The following is an 18,032-nucleotide window of genomic DNA, read 5'->3' as shown; positions in this document are numbered from 1 at the left end:
TGGTGGTGGTTTTTTTTTTTTAAGATTTTTCCCCCCATTTATAAAAGTAAACAAACTTATGGTTACCAAAGGGGAAACGTGGGGGGGGGGGTATAAACTGAGAGATTGGGATTAACATATACACAGAACTATATATAAAAATAAGTAATCCACAAGGACCTACTGTATAGCGAAGGGATCTCTGCTCAGTACTCTAGTAACCTCTCCAGGAAAGGAACCTGAGAAAGAGCAGATGCATGCATACGTATCACGGAATCACTTTGCTGTACACCTGAACGAACACAACACTGTAAATCAACTATACCCCAGTATAAAATAAAAATTAAATGAAAAAATAAAAGTAATAAATTAAGGAAAAAATATATACCCAGAAAGAAGAAAAAACACATATACCTGTAGCTCCCAACACCATCACTGCTCATTACTTGTAGACTTTTTCTACGTATCGTTTATTTTGTTAAGTAAACAGTTATAAAATAAGTTGTTGTCATTTTATTTCATTTTTCCCAGCATCATAGGGGCATTTCATTTTTCCTCACATCTTCAGACGTGAAATCGTTAGGGACGGACAATGTGGGGTGATGACCGTGGCGGGACTGGCTGGTTCCCGTGACCTGCTGCGCCCCCAGCCAGCTCGGCACCTCCCCCTGCAGAACGCGGGTGGTCCCAGGCCCACCGCGACGCTGGGCTGTGAATGCACAGACGCAAGACCACGCAAAGGCCGGTTCCCACTCTCCCTTCCAGACTTCCCCTCCTCAGCTCCCCCTGCCCCGCATAAGGCCTGCTCCTCCATAAACCCCGTGTCCCTGTGGGATAGAGTGTTGGAGCTGGGAGAGGGGCCCAGAGGGTGAGAGGGATCAGGAGGGCCTCGGGACTTGGTTCTCTGGCCTGACATCAACGGTGTTGTTCTCTGTAGTCAAGGGCCTCCGTCCTCCACGGCACCGCACGCAAAATCGAGTCCCAGAGCCGAGTGCCTACAGGTGACCTGGCAGCTGCTGCCTCGGCCCCTTCGTGGGGATGTGGAGTAGGGCCTGTGGGGTTGGCTGGCAGCTTCTCGGGGTGCCGGAGAATTTGGGGAAAAGAAAATGGTGAGCTCAGAGCTTAAAATTCCCAGCCCGGGGCGAGGGGCAGATAAAGAACCAGAAAGTGTCCACGACGTGCAGTGAAGGGTTAATAGGCAGGCCTGCCTGCCCCCTCGGGAAGGGCCACCCGCCTGCCCAGGAGGCTGGCCCCGGGCTGGGAGCTCCCGGGAGGGTCCCCAGGCCCCTCGTGGAGGAGAGGGCCTCGCTGCCTCTGAACGTGTGCCCAGTGAGGCTCGTGCCGAGCCGCGTCCTCCTGGGAGCCTGGAACCTTCACCAGGCACAGGAGCCCGTGCCCACCCCCAGGAAGAGCCCTGGGCTCTGCGTCTCCAGGGGGCTCCCCGGGGAGCTACGCGTGTCCTGTGCGGGGAGGGGCTCTGGAAGCTCACACCTGGTCCCCGAATTGTCCCCGCGCCTCCTCCTTTTACTGGTGTTGCTTTGTATCCTTTCTCTGTCCTGAATCCTGCTGTGAGCGTGGCCTCTGCTGAGTCCTGGGGGCCCCCGAGCCAACGTGGGGGTGGTCTTGGGGACCCCGGGGGCACAGTTACCAAGTGGCCACCTGAGGACCCCAGCACAGCTTCCCTAAAAGAATTTCTCTCTTGTAGGCACAGGGTCTGGATGTCTGAAAATAAAACCCAAGTTTCAGCCTAGTGTGTGGCTGCATCGCAGGCGGGTTGAACAGACTCTCGGGCCCCTCTCTGAAAGCTCAGGCATTGTTTGGGGAAGAATAGCCCCTCCTCATTTGGATGGGGACATGGTGAAGCGGGGGACTTGAACCCCTAAATTCTGCTGGGGCTTCTTTGCCAGAAGACATCTTTCCTGCCCGTCTGGGTTCGGTCCCCTCACACCTGAGTAGCCTGTAATGGTCACCCTCTAAGAAGTTGTCTTGCATGGAGACATAATCACTGCACATAAGCTGGAAGGCGCCAGTCTGGAGACGAGACATCGGGCTGGACACCCTCGCTTCCCGCCTGTCACTCTGCTCAACGGTGACCTGTCGGCGGGGGCCACTGACCTAGGGCTGCTACTGGCTCCCCGAGCGTCCTGTCCTGCCTGCCTGTCCCCAGGGCAGCTCTGCGAGTACCCTGTTCCTGTCAGGCGGCCATCTCAGCCCCAGCATCACACTTAGAATGTCTTTCTCTCCTGGGAGAAAGGAAATTGGGTTTGAGTACCAGTGTTGAATTCAGTCCTAAATTCTTGGGCCTGTGCAAAGATGTTTTTCTCCCATTTTGATCTCTGGATCAGATTTCCAAAAGTGGACTCCTGGGAGTCGGCTGCCAGCAGGGGCACAGAAACCCTCAGTCCTCTGGGCAGGGATGAAATATTCAGTTTGACGGTTCACGGAGGTGACGTCTCCCCCAGTGCCCCGGGCCTTTTATAAAGAGGGGCCTGTGCGCTGGCAGCAGACAGACACCCGTCAGGCTGCACCACGGCGGCACAGCAGCTGCGAGGTAACCTCCAGGGAGGGCAGATGCGGGGGCGGGGGGCATTCCTTAAAGAGTTAACTCAAACGAAGCCAGCTCATTCTGAACGGTGGATTCAGCCTCAGAAGGACGAAGGCACTGAAATTGAAACTGCCGTGAAAACACTAACCTGTCTTTTTACCAGAGCTGTTTTCCCCCCAGGAGGTGCTCATTTGGGGGTGGTGAGGAGAAGTGGGGTCTTAGGGGTGGGTGGTCTCAGCTGTCTGGGTTCCTCCTGCTGTAGGTGGACCTGAGTGCCATCGGTCACTGGGGGACAGGCCTGGGGAAGATGAAGGCCTGCCTGGTGCCCTGGCTGGCCCTGTGCCTCCTGCTGGGACCTCTGGCCGGTGAGGGGCTGCCTGTCGTCCCCCGGGCACTGGGTCTCCCGTGGGCGGTGGGGTCTTGCAAGGGGGCCTCCAGGGTGACTGCTCTCCCTTCCCTCACAGGGGCCAAGCCGGTGCAGGAGGAAGGAGGTACTGTATTGCACCCCCATTTCTGGTCTTGTGTGTCTGGGTGGGGGTGGGGGAAGAAGAGGGGGCCTAGTGGGAGCTAGCCCGTGGTCTGGAGTGGGTGAAATCGGAGCCCTGGCTCAGGTTGAGGCTGAGGGACGGGAGCCTCTTCCCCGCGCCCTGGTCTCCAGCCCCTGGGGACACAGCAGGCTGGAGAGAGCCCCTGAGCCCACGAGGACCCCAGCCTTCTCATCTCAGACCCCTAGTCCCACCTCGGTGCGGAGCATCCAGACTCCAGGCCTGGGGGCTGTGGTCTGGTCCGAATCCCGCCCGAATCCTCCCACTTCCCAGCACGGTGTTTCCGCCCTGCGCAGTGTCTCCAGGACGGGCCCGGACCGCCCCCGCCCCCCCGCCCTCCCCCTCCTGTCCCCCAGGCCGGGAGTCCTGAGTGGCAGGGCTGGGTCACCCCACACTGCTCCTCAGATGGCCAGGCTCAGCGCCTCCGGGCAGGACGGGAGGGCCCGGGCCCTGAGTCGCGCTGTCCTCCCTCCAGACCCCTACGCGGAGCTGCCGGCCGTGCCCTACTGGCCTTTCTCCACGTCCGACTTCTGGAACTACGTGCAGCAGCTGCAGGCCCTGGGGGCCTACCCCCAGCTGGAGGACATGGCCCGCACCTTCTTCGCCCACGTCCCCCTGGGAACCACCCTGGGCTTCCACGTCCCCTACTGGGAGGAGTGAGCATCCAGGGTGGGCGGGCCCCCGCTCCTTGGAAGTCGGGCTGGCCTCACACTCAATAAACTCCTGGCTTAAAAGCACGACACACACGGTGGTTTTCTTTTGAGAAGCAGCTCTGCTCAGCTCTTCACACTCTCTCACCTGACCGTCGGGGAACACGTCTTAAAAAGGCCTGAGCACAATTTCTGTCCGCAGACCACCAGCTGCGGCTATGCCTCCTCCTCACACTGACCCTAGGAGAGTCCCTGGAGTGTAGGTGGGGAAACTGAGGCAAACCAGCACCAGGCACTGCCTGGCTTGTTGACGAAACCCGGCTCCCGTCCAAGCAGCCAGGCCCCAGGGTCCCCACCCTGGCCACCGAGCTGGGCGGCAGACAGACCCACAGCGGCTGCCCTGGGCTGGAGGCCCTGCCCGGGTGCCACCCATCATGCTCAGCTCTCACCAGGGCAGCCGGTCTGTGGCGGGCCTGGATGCTAGGTCTGCAAGTCTGCCTCTGAAACATGACTGCCAGTGCTGCAGGCTCGGGGACTTGGGGGGAGTGGAGCTGCCCCCCTGGGCATATGGGAGAGGAAGGATGGGCACGCAGCATGGATGGGGTCTCAGGGACCGTCCTCCCATCCTGGGATGGCCGCTGGGCAGTGGGGACCCCCACAGCCAGGGTGGGCGAGCTGCAGCTCACACCCCATCAGATGGTGAAGAAATCAGTTTAATGGGCTGCAACTGGCTTTTCTTTTAAAATAAAATAATGGAAAATACTTCCTATTTAACTTTAGACATTAGTATTTGTACTAGCATCTAAACAAGAAACTGTCACGCATGATAAGAATTGTGTAAGGTTTTGTGAAACATGTGTTGCACATCACGTTTGGTGGAAATACGTGATGGGAATGAGTTTCGTCCTACGTGCAGTCTCGGGGGTCTGCAGGCTGTCCTTTAGGTGAGTGAGCAGTAGGGGGCTATTCTGAGAGGTCTCTCCCGGGATCCTGGCACAGACACCAGCTGGGCTGGGAGGGACCTGGGAAGCGGGAAGGCAGGAGGCGACTGCAGTGCCCAGGGAGTGGGTCTTGGTGGCTGCCTGCCGGCTCCAGCCATCCAGCAAGCCCTCCCGCCCTTACCTCCACCTTCACCTCCTGTGGCCGACGGGCAGCTTTCCTCCCTGTGTCCCGGCTTAAATTCTCAAGAGGAAGAACCTGTTGGCCTAGCCGGTCGCTTTGGGAAAGACGAATCCGTCCTTTGCTTCTTCGCCCCCTTGAGCTAGTCTGAGTTTGGTTTCTGTGAATTAGCTGCACGCACACACACACCATCCTGACTGCTACGATAACCCGCCTGTGGCAGCTGGGCCTCCACCAAATGTGCCGGACAAAACCACCCTCACCCCCTTGGACAGGGGGCTTCCTATGGCATTGACCTCTGTGTTAATTCATGCGTGTGCATGTGTGTGTGTGGGGGGGGGGGCATGTACATGGGACTTGGATTTTCATGCACCCAGGTAAGTCCAGCATTGCAGAATGACAGCCCCAGACGCCCCTGGTGGGCCGCACAGAGGACGGCGTCCTGTGTACCTCCTGGGGAAGCCCCCGGGGTGCCCCGGCCAGAGCTGTGTCCCCTCTGGGACACACCCACGACCGCCTGGGATACAGGGCTGCGTTATCTGTCTTTAAAGGCCTAGCTGTTCTCCTCCTGTTCTCAGAGGAAGAAACCCCCCCCCCCCACCCCGGGCAACCCTCAGCAGACACCCTACCTGCCTGCCCCGTGGCCCTGGGGGCACCTCACTCCCCGTTTCGCACTCAGATTTGGCGGTGACCCCCCTGTTCACCTGAGCACACACAGCCTCATTTCCCGTCGGCGCACCCCTCTGGTTTCCCCTCGTAGTCAGATCTGGTGGGGGGAGGATCCCTCCGCTTCCTGCCCCACGTCCTCAGCCCGCTTCACCCCTCAACCCTCACCACCACCAAGCACCACCACGGCCAGCGTCTGCTCATCCCTTGCCTCGGTGGCTGATGGCCTGGGGGGCCGCATGTCCCCTGTGCCCAGCAGTCACTGCCTGTGGAAACTGAAAAAAGAATGCACAACCTAAAAGCTGAGATTTGTGTTTTATTTGGCAGACATACTGGGGACTTAAGCTCGGGAGACAGCCTTTCAGATGGCTCTGGCAGACTGTCCTGAAAAGGTAAGGGAGAAGCCGGGATACATGGGCGTTTTTGCCAAAAAAGACTAGGCATTTGGAACAGCAAAAGATTACTGCTAATTAAAGAAAACCAGACATTTCAAGTTCATGAATTTAGTGCTTTTCTAGGTATGGGAAGATGCAAGGGTCTGGGCTCACTGAAATTATTCCTTTAATCTGCACCTTAACTATCTAGGGCCAGTATCCTACTTTTCTCCATCCTGAATCCCCTCTGGGTGCACAGTTGGGGGCAGCTGAAGAGGCTGATGGCCTGATGGCCTCAACATCCTTTGTTTACAGATATGGCATTCTTTGTCCACATCTGTTGTCCCGGAGCAGTCACCAATAGGGCTCCTTTCACGCTCAAAGGATGTGGTCTGGATGTGACCACCCAGGGACAACCCCCGTCCCCTGGTGCTCCTGGGGGCCCGCCAATCCGACCCGGTCCTTTCATCTCTGTGACATCACTGTCCTGGTTCTGCTCCTCCATAAACATCAGTGTCTCCTGGGGCGGACCCTGTGCCCCGCTCTCCTGGAGACCTCACCCCTCCAGGAGAATGGGGGCCCTTGTGCTTTGAAACCACTCAGAAGGGGAGCCTACTGGTGCCAAGGACCTCGGCTTCCTTGGTTTGACTTTCCCTTGGGCCCTTGGGGTGACTCCTGTCACAGTGACATTGGAGGCTCACCCACACGTCCAGTCACTTCTCCCTTCTCCCTGAGGGGCCCTGCACTGCCCACCCACAGCCAACCCAGACCACAATCCCCGCTCAGTCAGCTCAATTCCTGTCTCCCTGGAGCTCCCCTCCCCCACTTCTCCGGCAGCCCAGCCCCCAAGCCCCCCACCTCTAAAAGCCTAGCTCAAGTATCTCACGCTGTCCCTCCCCACCCTCCCTTCCCGCCCCCCGCCCTCGCTTCTCTCTCATTCACATTCTCTTAAAAAAACTTATGATAAAATACATATAAGGTAAAACTCACTATCAGCTATTTTTGAGAGGCATGAAGTGCATTCACATTGTCGTGCAGCCATCCTCACCATCCAACTCCAGACTTGTTCGTTTTCCTCAACTGAAACTCCAGGCCCATTAAACACTAACTCCCTTGCTCCCCCCCAGCCCCATTCTACTTTCTGTCTCCATGAACTTGGTTACTCTGCGTACCTCATGTAAGCGGAACCACACAACGTTTGTCTTTTGCTGATTCCACTAAGCACAGCGTCCTCAAGGTTCACGCATGCGGTAGCAGCTGTCAGGATTCCCCCCACTCCTTTAAAGGCTGAATTCTATTCCATGGTACGGATGGACCACATTTTGCGCGACCATTCAGATGCTGACGGACACCGACGCGAGTTGCGTCCACATTTTAGCCGTTGTGAAGAATGTTGCTGTGAATTTGGGTATACAGATCTCTCTTCGAATCCCTGCTTTCAATTCTTCTGGATATACACCCAGAATGGGAATTTCTGGGCCACACGATAAACCCATGTTTCATTTTTGAGGAACCTCCATGGTGTAAATTTGCTATTTCCTGGGGTTTTGATAGTAAATTGGCTGTTTTCTGGGGTTTTGATAGTGAATTTGCTATTTCCTGGGGTCTTGATAGTAAATTGGCTGTTTTCTGCGGTTTTGATAGTGAATTTGCTATTTCCTTGGTTTTGGCAGTAGGCACCCTGACAGGGCTGGGGCGCTATCTCGCGGTGGTTTGGCTGGCATGCCTCTAACCATCAGGGATGTGGAGCATCTTTTCCTGGGTCTTTTGGCCGTTGGTATTTCTGTTTTGGGAAACGTCTACTTGGGTCCTTGGCTGATTTTTTTACATGACTCCTTGTTTTTTGCTGTTGAACTTTAGGCGTTGTCTATAAGTTCTGGCTATGACACCCTTGTCAGATATACGGTTTGCAACTATTTTCTCCCATTCTGAGGGCTGACTTTTCACTCTGTTGACCACTTGCTTTCTTCAATGGGTATTTCTTGGGAACCTGCCTGTGCCAGGCCCTGAAGACCAGTCTGTGCCCGCGGGCCACCGAGAGGTCACTGAGCAGCGTCCCTTGAGTGCCGACAGGCACAGAGACCCTGTCCACCCAAGGCTGGACCAGGCGCGTCCCGCCCGCGCGGAGTAAGGGAAGGGGGGCCATAGAGGTGAAGGTCCTCCGGCGTCTAGACCTGACAGACAGTGGGGAGGAAACCGTAGAGTCGGCCTCCTCCCGCGTCTAGACCTGCCGCGGCGGAGCGTGCGCCGGAAGAGGCGGTGAGCGGGCCGGAAGTGGGCCGGGGCCGCCGGGACGCCGGGCGGAGATGAAGCCGGCGGTGGACGAGATGTTTCCCGAGGGCGCCGGGCCCTACGTGGACCTGGACGAGGTGAGGCGAGCGGCGCTGGGCCGGGCTCCACCCTGGGATGGGGTGGAGGCCGTGCCGGGGGCGCCGGGGGAGGGAGGGGACGGCTCTGGGTGCCGGGCTGCCGCGCGGCGCCTGGGAGGGCAGCGGCCGCGAGCCCGGACGCGGGGAGCGGGGCCCGGTTCTCCCGCAGGCGTGCCGTGTTGTGGGCGGTGCGCCCGCGTCTCTGTCTCACCCCGTCCTGTGGGCGCAGGGCGTTCCCGTCTGGCGGTGGTGGTGTCGGGAGCTCGGGGCGTCAGGCCAGCTCCCCGCGGTCAGGGCCTCGACCTCTCTTTCTCGAGGCTCAGGGGCGGACGGACCCAGTCTGCGTGCCCCTGGAGGTCGCGGAGGCACCGGGAGAGGCTGATCGCCCCTGCTAAGCGTGCTACAAGGTTGCCCTCCGGGCCTCGGGGTGGCCTGGCAAAGGCTTAGGAGAGCAGCTGGGGGCAGCCAGAGGCTGGAGGCCGTGCTGGGGGTGGCGGCGAGGCCGGGCAGGAGCGAGGCCTGCAGGGTCTAGGGAAGGTCGGGTCGGGTGGTTCAACACGCGGGCCTTACGGGTGCCTGAGAGAGAGGGGATGGAGCTGGGACAGGTGGGGAGGGGGTGGGGGTGGGGGTGGGGAACGGTGAGTCGCCAGTACCCCTCCTGGGACAGGTGGGCTGTCTGCACCCAGTCCCGAGGCACCTCCGCTAACCCCTTGCTTCTCAGCTCTGTGCTCCAGTCACAGCCTTAGACAAGTGTGGAGTCACCAGAGGGCTGTAAGGTGGGGAGCAATGGGCTCCGATTGGTTCATCGCACTGGAGAGTTTGGGGATTGGGTTTGGGGGTGAGAGAGTGGGGCAGTGCACACGGGAACGGGAGACTCGACGGGGGTCTGAATGAAGGCAACGCCTCCAGATGGAAGTAGGGACATGTCACTGGTAGGGTCTGCGGGGCTTCCTGGGGGGACGGGGTGGGGGAGGGGGCCTGAGGAGAGCAGGGAGGCCTCTGAGAGTCCTGGGTGCGGAGAGCAGCCTTAAAGGGAAGACAGGAGGTGCTCAGCTATTCGAGCCTGGAAGAGGCAGAGCAAACAGCCTGGGGGCTGTTGAGAGTCAGGGTGGCAGCCGGGACCTGTGGGCCAGCTGTCCAGTCCAGGGTGCTGCCGGCAGAGGCCTCTGCCCTGCCGTCACCGTGTGTCTCTCATCGCGCTGCGCAGCGTTGGTGGTGGCGTTGTCCTCACCAGAACCCCAGCCCAGCAGGCCCGGGCCTCGCGGGAGATGGTGTGAGTCTCGGAAGAGGCAGGGAGCAGTCCAGAGGAGTCGTGAGGCTCAGGTTGCTGCTGGGTTGGGGCCTCTGTGGCGGTTCCCAGTGGGGGCCTGGAACCTCCCCTCGAGGTGTGCGCAGAAGTGCTGCTGTTTGGGGCAGTGGCGGGAGTCTGTGTAAAAGGAAAGAGGAGCCCAGGGACGTAAGACCTGAGGAGACGTTCCCCGTGATTCCTAGGAACGCTGCCCTCCCCACGCCTGCTCCCACCCGCTTCCTTCTCCTGGGCTAAGTTTTGTCTCTGACCTGGACACTTTCTGCTGGGGGCTGTGGAGCCTGTGAGGCACTTACCACTCATTTTCTCGGAAAACACGGCTGACGTAACTTTTCCTTTCCCTCCCCAGGCAGGAGGCAGCACCGGTCTCCTGATGGACTTGGCAGCCAATGAAAAGGCAGTTCATGCAGACTTTTTTAACGGTAAGGATGCTGGAATTGGCTTGCCAGTTTTAATCTGTGTTTCTTCTGCAAGTTATGTGGTGCAGCAACTTTGTGACACGAGTGACTTGGATCGTAGACTAGTAAAGGTGGTGCAATTTGTAGAAAATGGGCAGCCCTGATTTCCAGGAGGGAAAAAAGCATCCAGTCTTATGTTCCACCTGTTGAGCTTGAGCCATGAACGTGCGCTTGGACACCTGAGACTGTAGCAGCGTCTGGTCCGTCTGGCTTTCTCGTCTCCACTCTCTCCTGGTGGCTGGTGTGCTTTCCTCTCCCTGTTTGCCGCTGGGTGCTTGTCCCCTGGGCTGCCTGTGCAGAGTGACAGCCACACTCCTGCTCCTACCCGCCCTTTTCTCGGAAACCAGGAGCGATTCATATTTAGGAGTTTAATGCTAGTTTCAGGAAAATAGGTGGAGTTTTACCAAATAAACGGTGAAAAACTAACTTCATAGGAAAGCTTCATAGACGTTTGAGGGGGTATTTCTCTTGTTCCTTCCTGATTTCTTAAGGCCTTGTTCCTACAGGTTATATTAATCCTTACCAAGGGTTAAATCATAAGTAGAAACACAAGGTCACTTTTTAGGAGACTGACGGGGTGTTTTCTCTCTTATCATCCTTCTTTCATCCAGGGTGCCTGCCACTACAAAGAACTTTTGTCACTGGTTAGCAGGAGCTGGGAGTCATCTTGCCATGTTGGTTTTTAATGGCCCCAGACCCCCGTGACGCCCAAGCGCGTTTTGTTTATCTGGCTTCTTTCTAGGCAGTTGTTGCCTAAAAAGAGAAGCCGGGTTGCTTCACGAGAAGCAGTCTTCCCAGGGAGCCAGCCGCTCTCCCGAGGCTGTGTGCCAGGACTGAGGGAGGTGACAGGACTCCAGGGAGCCGGTGTGGGGAGCACAGGGTGCAGAGGTGCGAGCACTGCCAGAGCCGCCCTGCGGGCCTCACCTGGGCAGGGCTGTGTGGTCCCTGACACTGCACGGTCCACTCACTTTTGATGACCTCCTTCCAAGTCCCCCTCCTTCTCTGCCAGCCCGGGGCTTAGAGGCAGTGGCTGGGTTCTAGAGTTCAAGTTCATGTGATTTCCACCAACAGCGCTTTAATTCTGACAGAAGCACCTGTGAGAGGGACCCAGGCTGCCCTGCCAGGTGGCAACAAGAGCGGATGAGGGCCTCTCTCCCTTGAGTCCAGCAGGGAAGGAGAGGGAAGGAGCAGGGATGAGTGTTCGCCGCCCCGGCAGGTTGCGTCAGCCCAGGTGTGCGGGAAGCCATTCCCTGTGAGACAGCCCAGTGGCCTTTGGAAGGGCTTGTCCTGTGTCCTTTTCACTCATTGAACAGATAGGTTTTGATGGCCTCTTGTTCCCTAGACAGTGGGGTTCAAACCCTGAACGAGGTCTGCTCTCGTCACTCAGTTTTACAGGACAGGGGAGCATTAGACAGGGGCTGGGCAGGGACAGCTCGGGGACGAGAGAGCCCTGGCAGGTGGGCGCGGGGCTGCCAGGGGCACATCTGAGGGCAGTTCTCAGGAGGCAGCTCCTGCGGGGCTGGCCTAGGGGGAGAGTGGCGGAGCTGCGGGACCACAGGCCAGGCCAGGCAGTGAGAGAAGGCGGGCGCTGGGGGGACTGTCAGGGTGGTGGGGGGGTGCGGGAGGGGTCTGCAGGGCAGGAGGTGCCTGGGCGCTGCCTTCCCCAGGGAAGCAGGGGTGTGGGGACATGAATGGGGCGGATCTGTCCTCTTTCTGGTTCATCGTTTACTCTGTACGTTGTCAGTGCACAGCACACGTGAATGAGTTTTTAGTTTTTCTTTTCTCATTGTGAAAGTAACGCACACCCATGGTGGGAGTTTGGAAAATATACAAAGAAGTGAACAGCAGGATGAAATAACCATGAGTTTGGCTTTGACCCCCTCACCGGATGCGGTGCGCTGTGTGTTTGTGGCGTTTCTTCCAGTGGGAGTGGGGCTCAGGATGTTTCTCAAGCCTAACTATAGGTCAGACTCTCTTAAAGGCAGTCGTTCTCACGGGGCTCTGAGCTCTCACCGGGCTCCGTCCCTGCACCACCTTCCTCCCCCCACCCTTTGCATTTTCACCCTCACAGCTGCGAGCCTCAGGCAGCTTCAGCCCACCTCCACGCAGAGCTGGCGAGAGCAGAGCCCAGGCCACGCTCACAGAGGCCGGTGCTGCCGTGTCACCTGGTGCACCGTCACGGCTGTGAGGGGTCACCCGCGTGGTCCGACCACGCCCGCAGGCATTTTCTGAAGATTGTCATCTAAATAGAAACGAGACCAAAGGCACGCTCTGGACTGCTGCCCCCCTGGACTGCTGAGCCCCTGCTGCGTGAAACTCAGAGCCTGTGCTGGGACGTCCTCCATCAGGTCGTTCACTGCCTGAGCGACCGGGTGACGGATTTTATAGTCTCCTCTGTCGTAGCTCGTGGGCACCCCATCAACGTGTGGTTTTGTTCCTTTTTGTAGATTTTGAAGATCTCTTTGACGATGATGACGTCCAGTGAGGCGTGTCTGGCGGCGCATCTGGTCCAGCTCTGCACGTGGTGGGGTGGCGGCTCTCCTCAGGACAGTTCAGGTGGCTCCAGAGAACTTGTGGATGTCACTTGAAATTAGGAGATGATGGTTAACCGAGACGGAGAAGATGGTTTTAACCATCTGGATGAGCCAGTTGATCTCTGAATGTGACCAGCTTTTGTCCTTAACTTCAATTAAAAGAAGTGATGTTATTCCTTGCAGGGTGATCTTGACGCTTGCATTTTTGGGTGGATGTTACCCTCCCTAGATGTCTCCTCGTGCCTGTGTGTGCATGCACGCGTGTGTTCCGTGCTCAGAGAAGCAGGTCTCAGCGCAGAAATACACGGTGTACGTTCTGCTTTGTGGCCTTGAGTAATACTGACGGCTCACGGTTGCTAAGGCGGTGTTTGTGTTAGACCAGTAAGCAGTGCAGGTCAGTTCTTGGTAGCACCTGTGAGACCTCACTCGGGTCCCGTCCCTCCCCTGCGGGCACGCGTAACTGCACGTTGCCCCTCCGCGGTGGGGCCTCGTGTTCTCCTGCCTGAATGTCAGAGCATCTGCTGTCCCCAAACCCGAGGCTGAAAGAAGCAGGGCAACTGGATAAGGACTCTGGAAGAGACGCCTTCTGCTTGAGAAACGTGTGCATTGGTCCACTTCAAAGGAGAGCGTGACACCTACGGGGGACGTTTCTGACTGCTCCAGCTCCACAATTGGTAATGGCTGTAAATGCCGCGATGACTCTTTTGCATCCGTCTCAAAGTGAAGAATGTTTCCTCAGTGAGGAAAGGCCCGGGCACATGACTTCCTCGGTCCCCACGGCTCCGAGCCGAGCAGAACCACCTGGCAGGTGCGTCGGGGTATGCTGACCCTCCCCGCGGGAACTGCCGAACGGAGCACCGCGACGGCCTGGTTGGGAAAGAAATTTTCACCGAAGACCAGGTGAGATTTTAAACAGAACGAAATGTTCCCTCTGCCTGTTTTCTCGTGGGTGCCGAGCGGGCTTCTGCCACTTAGGGTGCCCGTCCTGCTGCAGCTCGGCCCCCGGGAGCGGGGACCGGTCGTCCAGCGTGGCTTGGGAGGCTGACACGAGGGCGGCGTCCCTGGGAAGGCCAGGTTAGGAGAACCTGGGAACACGCGTCAGGTGAAGCCCTGCCCTGGGTCGGGAATTGAGGCTGCGCCTGTCAGGCTCACAGCCCAGATCTGCAGCCGGAGCGACGGCCTCCAGGCGAGCTGCACGGTCTGACTGCAGGGAGAGGCGTCGGTGCTTGTTCTTGAGGTCAAGTCACAGGCAGTTAAGTTTCCTCAGAGCAGGTCCCGAAGGTTCTTTGGAGAACAGCTACGCGTTTGGGTGAGTTCCTAGCCCTCAGGAGGTCACCCTGCAGCCAGCTCAGTTGAGGTTTCCGGTGCACACCGCCCTCGGAGGCATCCCTGTGGCGACCGCTCAGACTGGTGACCGCCCTGCGTTGTCCCTGCATGCAGCCTGTCACCGCGGAGCCGTGGTCCAGCCCCATCAGCGCCCCTGCCTCGGGGCTCTGTTCGTCGTTGGGAAGCAAGGCTCTTGGTCCCTGAGGTGCCTTCTGGTTCTCTGGTCTCTGGTCTTGGGCAGCAAGCAAAGAGCTAAGGCCGAGAAAGGGCCATGGTGGGCCCGGGTAGGGGGTTGGCCTGTCTCCAAACTGAGGCTGTGGGACCCCACGGGGTCTGTGTTGGCCTTAGAATTTCAGACCAGTCTGGTGCTCAGTGAACATCAGCTGTGTGTGTGTGTATGTACGTGCACGTCTTCTGCACATACTGACACCTGCTTAAGCATTAAGCTCGAGGCCTCCTTTGCCTTCACAGAATCCTTGCAGCTTCCTCATTACCGTGAGGCCAAGATTCAGAGTCACTTATCTTCCTCCTCCTCTCCCTGTGACTTGGTCGGCGCCCTTAGGGAGCGGTGACTACCTCAGGAGGTTTCCATACCTTTGACGAAAAAACTCGAGCCGTTGTCTGAGTTTCCGAGTTTTCACTTACAGTGACAAAGCACACGTTTTCACTTTCTACTCCTAATTGCCTGGATCACAGAGATTGGCCTGTGTGCCAGTCTCTGCCACGTCTAGAAGCTTGCGCAGAAGGAAGCTGTGCCACCTTTGACTGCAGGCTCGGCTGCCAGCAGGTCGTAGAACATGAAGCAAAGTGGGTCCCTGGCCAGAGTGCCCACCGGCCACTTGGAGAAGAGGTGGCTGAAGGCGAGGGAGACTCCTCGGGGCAGGAGGAGAGGAAAGAAGGAAGCCGTATGCACTGACATCCTTGGAAGTGAAAGAGTAAGAATTTGTTGGCAGGCTGTGGAAAGGCAGGTGAGCAGAGGACCGCCTGCGGTCTTACCCTGCCTGTTGGCTCCTTTGGCCCAGGAGGTCTTGTCCACATGGGAGGCGTAGTTCCCACAGTGCTGTTCTGCTCCTGGTGTCACCCCGTCGGGGGCTGAGGGTCCCGCAGCAAACACCCACCCTCTGTACCCCCGCCCCACCAGTCAGCAGTGTCCACGCTTCTGGCTGTAGCCAAGAGGGCAGCGCCCGTTCACAGCTTGCAGGATTGGGAAGGACCTTTCCTACAAGGGGAGTGTGCAGAGTGGAGGACCACCGCTCGGTGGCTGTGGTGGGGACCTGGAGAGTGTTCTCTGCTAACATGGAGTGTTTTGGATCCTGGTTAATCTGCGGGTTCTTGGAAGTGAGAATTCCTAATGAAGGAGCCCTTCCTAAATCACATGATCAGGCACATGAGTGATGATGGGGTTTGGTTCTTGAGAATTCAGGTTTGGGGAGGTAATTGGAGAATAGACTGTTTTGATGCTTTGAGCTGTTTGGGGACTTCAGTCCTGGTGGCCTTTGAATGAACCATCTATGTCCCCTGCCCTGAGAGCGCTCTTCTTCCTGGGTAGAGGGAGAGTATTCCTCTCACCGTCAGGCTTTGCACCGGTCACTTGTTTGAGTAGAAAGATGCTTGCGGCCTTTATCAGGGCTCAGGAAGCTGCAGGGAGAGGCAGCAGGCCTCTGAGTTCTTGGACAAACACTGAGCAGCTGGGTTAGGGCCACTTCCAAAACAAGTCACATTTTTAAGAAGCTGTGTTATTGACTTTAGAAAATTTACTGCTGTGAATTCTGCTTGGAGCCAAGATGAGAAAGTGCTGAGAAAAGGGTGCTAAAATAAAAAGCCCCTTTGTCCCTCAAAGAGGCCAGAGGTGGCCTTCGGGGGCTGGGCCTTTCCGCTGGCTGTTGGGACCCAAGTCTCACAGAATTTGGGCCTCGGCAGAGGGCAGAGAGCGAGGCCCCGCGTGCCCTGCACAGCTCTGCCCGCCCTCCTCCCCGGCAGGCTCACGGGACTAACAGCTTCTCCACGAGTGTCCTGAGGCCTCGAGATCACTTGTCCACCCCCAGCGTCAAGCCAGGGTCAGTACTGAGTGGTCACAGCCGCGCTGAGGGGTCTTTTAGGTGCCTGTGTTGTGTGTGAATAATTGTTATCTGATAAGTCACAGAGTAAACTGCTCGTAAGTGGCTTTAATGGCTTTCATCACGACTGATTTTCGAGGGAGTGTGATTCCGTGGAAACAGTGAGTGCTCTGCAGTCAGAGAGGTTGTCCAGGGGAGGGGACAGTGGAGTGATGTCCAGGACGGGGAGCTGACCTGCAGGGTGGCTGTGCTAGAGGGTCAGCTGGTCCCTGTGTCCCCGCAGTTGAGCAGTGTCCCCCACACGGCAGCTGCTCGGTGCATGTCTGATCCGTGTAAACAGAGGATGGTGTCATAACTGAGTCCTGGTGCTGCTGGGGGTGGGGGGAGAGAAGCCGGGCCCAGAGGGGTGCAGAGCACCTGCCTGGAGCGCGACCCCAGGGCAGCGTTGCAGGGAGAGGCTGGGACTTGGTGCTGCGACTTGGCCAGAGGGATGCTGCCCTGTGAGACCCTCAATTCAGGGACCCCAGAGGTGCGACAGGCCAGACCTCACCTGGGTCAAACAGGCCCCACCAAAGAAGACCGCCCCCTCCTTTGCCTCCAGAAGTGGGGAGGGGGATGGGGGGGGGGGAGGTCTCAAGCCAAGGCTGTGATGAACAGGGTCCCTGGAGCTCGACTCCCCGGGTGGTCTTGGGAGACCTGCAGTCTCTGCGCCATGAACACCTTCCCCGAGCGGGCGTGAGAGGAGTCACCAAATGAATCCGAGTTACACCCACGTGGCATCGCAGGTGCTCTGTGAACAGAGCTGCAGCGAGAGGCGTCACCAAGTGAATCCGAGTTACGCCCACGTGGCGTCGCAGGTGCTCTGTGAACAGAGCTGCAGCGCTGTGTGCACGTTCAGGAGGCACAGGGACCTGTGTGCTCTGTACCTGGCTTCCCCCCTTCCTTCAGTTCCTGTCCTTGTAGAAGGGCCGTCATCTCCTCTCACAAGTTCTTTGCTCCAGGCCGCTCAGCATTTGGGAGGCGGGGAATGCCCGACCGTGGGCCTCATCCAGGGCTGCGTTCTCTCTCCGCAGAGACCATAAACACAGCCAGCAGATTCGGAAGGAATACAGGAAGCCTGGGTCACAGGCAAAGGGCTGAACGGTTAATGTTTGCAGACGTAGAGAAGTTTTACAAAGCGGCGTGAAGGAGGCGACGCACTGGAAAATGATGGGCGCAGGACACTGAAAAGTCAGTTTACAGAAGAACCAATTCACAGGGCCAATAAGTACCTAGAGGTGCTCAGAATCACAAGAAGCTGGTAAAATGTCCGCTAAGGTGGCAAGACACCACTTGACTCACTGGAGGGCAAGGGCTTTGAGTGATGAAAGACTGCTCACACCGGTGGGGTGGGGTGGCTGTGGGGTGTCACGGTCTTTTCTGAAAGAGGTGGGGTGACCTGACGAAGACTGGAAACCCGGCGGAACCAGGACCCGATGCTGGTTCCAGCATTTTCCCTCCTGGCAACAGATCGCGGAAACAGAATGAATGATCGTTAGTGGAGGAAGTGATGGTGCGTGCACACCGTGGGGAACCCTGCACCCCCTGCACAGAGTGACCTTTGACCTGGCTGGGTTGCCACAGGGCCCTGTGGGTGGGGAAGCTGGGATGCAGGAGGGGGGCTGTTACCTGGCACATTTATACCTGTTCATCTGATACATTGAACCTGCCTTCTGTTGGGTGTGTAAAGTGGTATGTTTTGGGGGTGAGTGTGTGTGTGTGTGCATGTACCCCTCCTATGCACCCACCCTAGTCCACGGGCTGTGATGATACATGTGTGTATGTCTCTGATCATATGTGTGTGTGAATGTTTCACAGAAGATGGAGCCCGCAGCCCTGTGCGGAAGGACAGTCAATGAAGAGCCTGTGAAAACAGTGTGAAGGTGTGCGGGCAGGGGCGGGGGGTGGGGACAGGTGTGAGGGCAGGTGTGACGGCGGGCCGTCAGGGGCCCCACTCTGGAGGAAGCCCTGGAGGTGAGCCCAGACCTTGCGGTGAATGGGAGAGGGAGCCCCAGGAGACGTGGAGAGTGGCCCAGGTGTGTGCAGGGCCCAGGGGTGGGAGGAT

At 57.8% G+C, this 18,032-nt stretch overlaps 2 protein-coding genes across 2 annotated transcripts; both read left to right on the top strand.

Annotated features, from left to right (window-relative positions):
* Window positions 1–2,831: 2,831 nt before the first annotated feature.
* Window positions 2,832–3,729, top strand: OTOS (otospiralin). Its single transcript, XM_057744102.1, has 3 exons — window positions 2,832–2,889; window positions 2,989–3,015; window positions 3,545–3,729. Exons 1-3 carry the CDS (start codon window positions 2,832–2,834, stop codon window positions 3,727–3,729), a joined length of 270 nt encoding a protein of 89 aa, XP_057600085.1.
* Window positions 3,730–8,131: 4,402 nt separating this feature from the next.
* Window positions 8,132–12,725, top strand: COPS9 (COP9 signalosome subunit 9). Its single transcript, XM_057746232.1, has 3 exons — window positions 8,132–8,247; window positions 9,903–9,975; window positions 12,459–12,725. The coding sequence occupies exons 1-3, from the start codon at window positions 8,185–8,187 to the stop codon at window positions 12,494–12,496; spliced, it is 174 nt and encodes a 57-aa protein (XP_057602215.1). The 5' UTR covers window positions 8,132–8,184; the 3' UTR covers window positions 12,497–12,725.
* Window positions 12,726–18,032: the final 5,307 nt, after the last annotated feature.

Source organism: Hippopotamus amphibius, chromosome 8, assembly GCF_030028045.1.
Source record: "Hippopotamus amphibius kiboko isolate mHipAmp2 chromosome 8, mHipAmp2.hap2, whole genome shotgun sequence".
Lineage (NCBI taxonomy): Eukaryota > Metazoa > Chordata > Mammalia > Artiodactyla > Hippopotamidae > Hippopotamus > Hippopotamus amphibius.
The sequence above is the reverse complement of the archived record's forward strand: the minus strand, read 5'-3'. Positions and strand labels throughout refer to the sequence as shown.